Genomic DNA, 8,938 nt, shown 5'->3' with positions numbered 1-8,938 from the left:
TCCCCCCCCCCCCCACAAGCCCCCTTAGCGTCTCCATCACCCCTTCCTCACTTGCGAGAAGGGGAGGGTGCATCTTCAGACCCCTGGACCAGCGTCGTTGGGTGGCAGCCACTGTGATCCCCAGAGGCAGACTCGCTCCTCCTGGCTTCAGAGCTCTGCCCACGAACAGGCCCCGGATAAATGTTGACGGGGCCTTTCCTCCTCACTGCTCCTGTTCGTCTCACCTGTACGTTCAGATCTGCTGCTCTTGGATAAATGGAAAGGTGTTGAGTAAGGGAGATGGTTTTTGTGGTTGTCGAAGAAAATGTTAGAGAGAAAAGGAACATGGTTTTATTTAAAAATCCCCTAAGATGAGCTTTCAGTACGAGGTAGAGTCCTCAGAGGCACCAGCAATCTGTAAATGCCCTGACGGCTCTGCTGATGGAGTCCCACAGGTAACACGCATCCCTGGATGGATCCTGGTGTCTACCCCCACTCAGGGGCCATGCCAGGAGAACTCCCCTCGCACGTTGCATTTAGTCCCCTTCCTTCAGGTAAAGGCACTTACGCCCTCCATCTTTGTTCCCAGTAGCAGAAGCAACAGGCTTAAGACAGTCAGCACCCTGGCTCGGGGCCTCTGTGGAGCGACCCTCGGGGACCCCCCTGGAATTCTGTGAGGAGTGAGGGCACAAAGCGATGAAATATTCCAAAGCTGCAGCTGTTCTTACAAGCTTGACCTTACCTTGTGGGAGTCACCATTGGTTGTGAAGCCACTGTGGACAGGCTGGCCCTACTTCAATGTAATTTCTTATGTCTCCTCTTTTCACCAGCCTTACCATCTCCCGAGCTGGTGACTTGAACAGATGGCTTCCCCCCCTGCCATCTTCACATCAGGTTCATCATGTGGAATGGGGGTCATGATGCCTTCCTTGCAGGGTTATTGTGAGTCTGAAATAAAATAAAGGCTTCGTGGCAAGTATATGCCAAGCGCTCCCTTAATGCTAGCTTCCCTCCCTGGTTGTCGCAATGACTATATTTTCCAACCAAGATTGGGACATATGTTCTGAGGAGTATAAGTATTTATGTATGAGTACCCATATGTATTTATGGGTAAAGTGATGCAGAATTTTTAAAATTAATTTTTATTGGAGTGCAGTTGACTTACAATGTTGTGTTAGTTTCTGCTGTACAGCAAAGTGATTCAGTTATGCATATACACATATCCACTCTTTTTTTAGATTCTGTTCCCATATAGGTCATTACAGAGTATTGAGTAGAGTTCCCTGTGCCATATGGCAGGTTCTCATTAGTTATCTATTTTATATATAGTAGTGAGTATATGTCATCCCAGTCTCCCAATTTATCCCTCCCCCGCCCTTTCCCCCTTGGTAACCATAAGTTTGTTTTCTACATCTGTGACTCTATTTCTGTTTTGTTTTCAAATAGGTTCATTTGTACCAGTTTTTAAGATCCCACATGTACGTGATATCATATGATATTTGTCCTTCTCTGTCTTACCTAGTGTGATAAGCTCTAGGTCCATCCATGTTGCTGCAAATGGCATTATTCCATTCTTTTTTTATGGCTGAGTAATATTCCATTACATATATGTACCACATCTTCTTTATCCATTTTCTGTCAATGGACATTTAGGTTGCTTCCATGTCCTGGCCAGAATTTTTGATATTGCGGCCACCTTAGAAATTCTAGGACCTAAAGGTGGTAGAATTCGTAATGCCTGGTACAGGCCTTGGCTCCTACTGGACGCTTGATGAATGCTGAAAGATTTCATAACAATCATAGGGAGAACAAAACCTTAATGGCCTTTGACAGCAGTGCTTGACTGCGTGGCCTGTTGCTAATGCTTCTTTTCTTTCATCCAGTTGTGCACCGATAACTTAGTTCTGGGCAAAAGAAAGACTTAAGGTGCTTTGACTTAATTGTATCTGTTTGATAGACACAGTATGCTGTCTTCTGATTTAGGGTAGAGTAGCCGTAAGAAGGGGAGGAAAAGGACTGTATTTCAGTTCTAAGCACGTAGGAATTTACATAGTTCAGGTCCCGAACCATCTTCTCCGGTGCCCAAAGCAAGAGGACTCCTTGGACAGGTGAAGCCGGGCTCCTCAGAAAATCCCCACGTCAGTGTGAATGTAGATTGTGGGGCGTACCCCTCCCCCAAGGGCTGAATGGGCGTCTGGGTGACCAAGGGAGATAGCTCCAGAGACCAGGAGTGTAGCTCCTGCCCATTCTATTTTCATGGGATACTCCCATTTTTCTTGCTGGAAATGACTGCAAGCATGTTAAAAGCCAAAGACCAATTGGGGTGTAAAAATCTGATGACTCAGCACCAAGAGGGATGTTTCTCTCAGGAGAGGAGATGGGCACTAAGAGGGGAACCGGTTCGGGTCACTTGTTTAAAAGACGTCTCCTGGAGCCTCTGTGGGAGGGAAAGACAGCATCACAACTTCACTGCTGTGATTTGATGGACCTGGTGTTCTACTTTGCGGTTCTTATTTGAATCCCTCACATCCTAAGGTATAGTGTTCTCACCCCAGATCCTAAAGTACACTGTTTCTTTCTCGAAAGCTGCGAAAGACATTGTGGACCGTGGCTGTGTGTAAATTTAGCAAAGAAGAGTGACGTTTGCATCTTTCCGCAAGTCCTTTAAGTTGATCTTGCTAAATTTGGGGGTGAACAAAATATTCAGTGTAGTTTTTCAAGTGAAAGAACTTGGCAATCAAGAGTGTGTTAGTTTAGGTTGTTGTGTATTCTGTTTGCACCCCTGGCACCAAAAACCTTGAAAACTGTGCAGCTCAGAATTCAGTCTTGTTCAGTTTTTTGGTGATGTGTTGCTTTTGCTTATTAATGAAAGCTTATTTAATGAAAGCCAAAGCCACCACTTTGAATTATTCTGCAGCCAGAAGGGTGTAGTTAAGTAATTGCGTATTCAGACTTCAGTTGAGTAAATCTCAATAAATAGTTTCCCATAGGAGAGATTTCTTTAGTCTGTAGAAAATGACTGTAGTAGAAGCATCAGCTTTCCCGGGCAGCTTTCCTAAAAATCTGCAGGGTCGAAAAGAGAAGGAAATCCTTCCCTCAAAATATTGAATATTACTAGCACGACCGCTGTACCTGTGGTGCCTACTGTTTCCCCTCTTGTCTGGGTTGCTGGCTTTCAGTGCATAGAAGGGACACCTAAGTGTAGCAGGATGAAAAGTGCATCTGCAGCATTTTTACTGTATTTCCTTGGGAAATGGTCCATGGGCACCACTGTTTCCATCACACTCTTTGTCCTCAAGACTTTACACAGGCTTCAGAAACCATCTTTGGGGTAATCCTGGCACTCGTAATGGGGATGGGGGCTATTTCTGGAAAAAGTTCCTAAATCAAGGGCATCTTAGCTCTGCAGTCAAGAAATCTTTGAAATTACCTCTAAACCATCTCTTTGCAAGTACTGTTGTCCCTCGGTATCTGCAGGAGGGTTTGGTTCCATGACCCCTGAGGATACCAAAATCCACAGATGCTTAAGTCCCTTATATAAAATAAAATGGTGTAGTATTTGCATATAATCTGTACACATCCTCCCACATACTTTAAGTCATCTCGTTATTACTTATACAATGGAAATGCTATGTAAATAGTTGCCAGCACATGGCAAATTCAAGTTTTGGATTCTGGAACTTTCTGAAATTTCTTTTCCCCTGCATGTTTTCAATCCGTAGTTGGTGAATCCCCAGATTTGGGGCGGTGGACTGTACAACCAGACTTTATTTCTGTTTTTCTCTATTACAGAAATGCCTTATCTTTATTTCCAGAAGGTTAGTATTTAATGGTCCGTAAGCTCTAAATTTCTCAGCCTTTCAGCTCTTTCAAAGAGTTAGTGACGTAAAAACAAATATGCAAACGCGCTGGGGGATCCCCATGATTGATAGAAGCTCTATATTAAATAATTTTGAAAAGGAAAAAGCCTTCTTTGCTGATAATAATATTCAGTTTTTATCTCTTGTCCGTAAAAGGCAGCCATGGGGTGGGCGTGGAGGAAGGATAAATACCACTCTCCTACTAAACACAAGACATACAAAAACAAAACAAAACAAAACAAAACAAAACAACAAAAAAAAGACATACAAGCTTGGGTTATGCAGTAGCCACAGGTTCTAAGCAGTTGGTTTAAAAATGAGCAGAATTATTAAGTATTATTAGAGAAATGCAAATCAAAACTACAATGAGGTACCACCTCACACGGGTCAGAGTGGCCATCATTAAAAAATCTACGAATAACAAATGCTAGAGAGGGCGTGGAGAAAAGGGAACCCTGCCGCACTGTTGGTGGGAATGTAAATTGGTGCAGCCACTATGGAGAACGGTATGGAGGTTCCTCAGAAAACTAAAAGTACAGTTGCCATATCCAACAGTGCCACTTCTGGGCATATACTCCTGGACAAAACTATAATTCAAAAAGATACATGCACCCCTACGTCCATAGCAGCACTATTCACAATAGCCAAGACATAGAAGCAACCTAAATGTCCACTGACAGATGAACGGATAAAGAAGATGTGGTACATATATGCAATGGAATATTAGCCATAAAAAAGAATGAAATAATGTCATTTGCAGCAACATGGATGGACCTAGTGATTATCATACTAAGCGAAGTAAGTCAAAGACAAATACCGTATGATATCACTTATATGTGGAATCTAAAATATGACACAAATGAACTTATCTACGGAACAGAGTCCCAGACACAGAGAACAGACTTCTGGTTGCCGGGGTGGGGTGGGGGGGTGGGGGAAGGATGGATTGGGAGTTTGGGATTAGCAGTTGCAAAAACTATTATATATAGAATAGATAAACAACAAGGTCCTACTGTATAGCACACGGAACTATATTCAATATCCTGTGATACACCATCGTGGAAAAGAATATGAAAAAGAATATATATATATGTATAACTGAGTCACTTTGCTGTACAGCAGAGGTTAACAACACTGTAAGTCAACTCTACTTTAATAAAATAACTTTTTTAAAAAAATGAGCAGCATTAGATGGGTCACCTTGAAACAAACACTGCTGTCTCTGATGGAGACATCCAGGCAGAGGGGCTTAAAGAGACTAACATCCGATTCCCCCCAATAACGGAAACCTCTTTATTCTCAGAACTGCCTCTTGAAGGGTCACCTTGTGACCCTTCATGGTCGGGGATAGAGCTCACTTTCAATAGTGTGCTTGTAGCAACCCTAACTCCACATTCTATTTAATGTTTTGAAAGCTTTCTATAATGGTTAGTAACATTTACATTTCATCCTTTGCCTAAAACTATTTTTAGCCTTATTTTCTCCTTCCAGAGCTTTGTGCTGCTCTTCCAACACCCCTTCTCAGAGGTATTACAATTGGCCTTAGAAATGGCAGTGCTCCCTTTTGTTCTGCCCAGTTGGTTTGGTAGGTTGTGCCTGCACGTTTGAGAGCAGCATGTTTCCTTTTACAGTATCTAAACAATCATGTGACCACATCACGGCATTTTTAGTCACATCATTGACCTCTGCTGGCAGTGTATCCCTCTCCAACGCTTGAATGCATTAATGTCACTGTCGGCAGCATTTTAATTTAATTAGAGCAGTGGTTATAATCCTCTTGGGGAAATCGGTATTCCCCTCTGTAATGTTAAAATAAAACACCTCTGGTTTTCATCCGACTGACAGTTTGCTCTCGAGGTGAATGCGCTGTAAGCGGGGGTACTCCCCTTCCCTTCCTTGGGGTTGGACCAGAGAGGCAGTTCTGAGAATAAGGAGGTTTCCGTTATTGAGGGGAATCGGATGTTAGTCTCTTTAAGCCCCTCTGCCTGGATGTCTCCATCGGGGATAGCAGTGTTTGTTTCATATTTCTGACTGCTGATAGTCTGCTGATTGTGCCATGGGAGATGTTAAGTGCATGGTTAAGAATAACAGATTTTAAAATGAGGACCACGTGAGTCACCCTAGAGATTGACAGAAAGAGAGACAAGGGACATAAGTCTGGTGGGGCATGCCCAGGTGTGTGCTTGCTTCTCCTCGGAAAGTAGCCCACACACTGGGCGGCATCCTTTCCGGGGTCCCCTGAGTGCTGTGCTGGCTGCTAAACCCAGGGTCACGGTAGTGTAACAGCCGCTAGCAAATTGCTCAAGACCCTAGAAGCACATTTTGCTTTCCCCCCTCTTGGTCAAGATACCCACCCTTTCTTTTGTTACTGACAAATCTCTTCATTGAGAGCTTTGAAAAGAGCTTCCCATCCGAGGCTTAGGGTGTCGCAATGTTGCTGAGTGGAATCCATCATCAGGAGTGAGAGGCATTCAATTACCACAGTCACTCGGTGTCTGGCCTTCTCTTTATAGGTTTCATCATGAAAGAGCAAGGTTGTCTTCATCTGCAATTGTTCGGATGTGTGGGGGTGTGGCATAAAAATCCGAGGGCAAGCCCTGAAGTGTGGCATTCAGTGTAGCAGGAGGGACTGGGAACCACACACAAATGTAAACACACAGGGGGCTGCCTCCGAAGAAAGTACAGTGAAAAGAAGGTACAACACAACGATAATTGAGCAAGTCGCAGGCTGGAGGTATATTTCCCCAAGAAATAAAGTAAAATCTGCCTTGAGGGCTCCATCCTTGATGGAGTTGGTGAGGGTGAGGGAGCGCAGAGAGGTGGCCTCTCACTCATGTGGACTAGTTATAGGATCTTGTAAGTTTCTCCCTGCTTTAAGAGAAAGTCACGGTCTTAGGAAATGCCATCTTTTTTCTCACACTCATTCCATGCCATCTGAAAGCTATCTGGCTGCACCGTGTTTTCTTCATCAACAGTTTCAGTTCTGCAAAAACCCTAACAAAACAGAAAGTTATTTCTGGGAATAAAGTAATGGTAGATAAGATATCGAGCCGTATATTGGGACTAGGGTGGCAGTGGGGTGTTATTCAAGGGGTGAAGTGTATGGAGAATTTGTTAAACTAGAAAAACAGACTATGTTTAAAATGTTTAAAAAAGCCTAGCTCACCTTGAAAAACCCCTCAGCAGATTTCGTATGTTTCCCATATGTGTGTTTATGTCTTTGACTTTTTCACCTCAAAAACCCCAAAAGCCAAAAAACACCAAAAATATAACTCCTCCTTAAGTTAGAGCTGCTCAGAATATGTGTGATGTTTGGTTAAAAAAGTTCAAGAAAAGTGAAGTTGAAGGTTTTGCCTCTGGGTGACCTTTCACAGGATGTCTCCATTGATCCAGAAATGAAATCTAGGGTGTAAGTGTCTGCCCTTAATTAAGAAATTCACTAGGAAACTTTAGGATGTATGTTTAAATAGAAATCTTCCAAAGGCCCTAGTTGCTGGTAGAGGATGCCTCAGGGAAGTCATTGTGATTCCATTCGGAAATTACAAAAATATGTATATATTCATTTAAAATCGAAACTTCCTGCCACAGCTGCCAAACTTGCCAGGTTATGAGCAGAAGAGAACATTCAGTTTGGTTACAGGGCTGGGGGACTCCCCTGCTTCCCTTTGCATATTTGATGGAGTATAAAATGTTAGAGAACTCTTTCCAATACTAAACACCCCTTTCGTTTTATTTAAATCTGTGATTTTTCTTTTGCTTGATGTTTGTTTTCACAACAGCATCTTACCCATCTCCTCCCGCCTCATCTTATTTTTGGACCATGTGTGTCCCCCTTTACTTTGCCCTGTTAAACACAACTTCTGTTAGTTTCTGTGGTTTATGTATGGACTGCAAGTCAAACTAGTTGGTATTTGTCGATCTGAGATGCAAATTGCACTGCTCTCCCCGCTGTACACGATAGTTGGTTTCTTGCCATTAGTTGGCACATTTTTAACTTAAAACTAATCCTTCCCATCCCATCCAGTTGTTTCAATTGATGTAACAAATGCCGCCTGTTTGAATTTAAACAGTGGATGTGCTGGGTCCCCCCTCCCCCTTTCCTTGTCAGTTGAGTAAGAATCTTCGATTAAAGCGTAAACCTTAAATGCAGGTTATTCTTTGCATGAGCCTTGAAATGCTTCAGAAGGAAAGAAATTATTGATTCTAAGATGAAGCATAAGGGGACAAGGAGATAACTGTTGATGTGGCAGATAATTCCCTGCGATGAAGGGAAAAATGAAACACTGGAGGTGTTTGGTGGTGGTAGCTGTGTCATGAGATAGGTAGGTGATAGACAAATCTTGCTTGCAGATTTATTAACTAAAATCTCGAACTTATAAGCCATCACTTTGGGCTCACCTCTCATTGGATCTGAGTGTGGAATCCTACTTTGATTAGAAGATGGGGATATTGCCAGAGAAGAGGGAAGGTGGTTTTAATGTATTGGTGACGTTAATTATGGGACCGGAAGAGTAATTTTTGAGAGAGGAGTCTTTAACGCCATTCTCTTAGACATATTGTTTCATTCCCTTGGTCTTGCCTCCCCTCTTTTTACTGGAACAAACAACTAGTACAGAGAGGGAAAAAAAAAAAAAAAAAAAAGGACACCTATTTAGCCGAGGGCAAAGGAAAAGCCCGATTTTAAACCTTTCCCGCGTTTTGTTACAAATCCCTGATGTTGGCGATCTGAAACACAGCTGCACAGAGTGTCTAGAGAGGGGCCCAGCGCCCAGACGCCCCGAACCCGCCCCCTCGCGATGTCAGCCCTCAGTTCCAGGCTTTCATTGTCTTTTTCCCCCCTCTCGCTGCCCTTCTTTTTAACAGCAGGAACGGATTTCATATACACCCCCCGAGAGCCCGGTGCCCAGTTACACTTCCTCGACGCCGCTTCATGTGCCAGTGCCCCGAGCACTCAGGATGGAGGAAGACTCGATCCGCCTGCCCGCGCACCTGCGTGAGTGTTCGCGCGCCCCGGGATGGACGCGGGTTGGGGGGGGGGATTGGACGGGACGGACGGACCGACAGCTGGACAGAAGGATCGACCGCTGTGGGGGGGGGGG

The 8,938-nt window shown here is 43.8% G+C and overlaps 1 protein-coding gene across 1 annotated transcript in view; it reads left to right on the top strand.

The window, feature by feature from the left end:
• Positions 1-8,938, top strand: part of ETV6 (ETS variant transcription factor 6) — a 243,749-nt gene that overhangs the window by 94,483 nt on the left and 140,328 nt on the right. Inside the window, exon 2 of the mRNA XM_007469341.1 lies at positions 8,703-8,832. Within this exon, the coding sequence (XP_007469403.1) occupies positions 8,703-8,832 (130 nt within the window). The remainder of the gene's footprint in view (positions 1-8,702; positions 8,833-8,938) is intronic.

Source organism: Lipotes vexillifer, unplaced genomic scaffold, assembly GCF_000442215.2.
Source record: "Lipotes vexillifer unplaced genomic scaffold, Lipotes_vexillifer_v1.1 scaffold395, whole genome shotgun sequence".
Classification (NCBI taxonomy): Eukaryota; Metazoa; Chordata; class Mammalia; order Artiodactyla; family Lipotidae; genus Lipotes; species Lipotes vexillifer.
The sequence above is the reverse complement of the archived record's forward strand: the minus strand, read 5'-3'. Positions and strand labels throughout refer to the sequence as shown.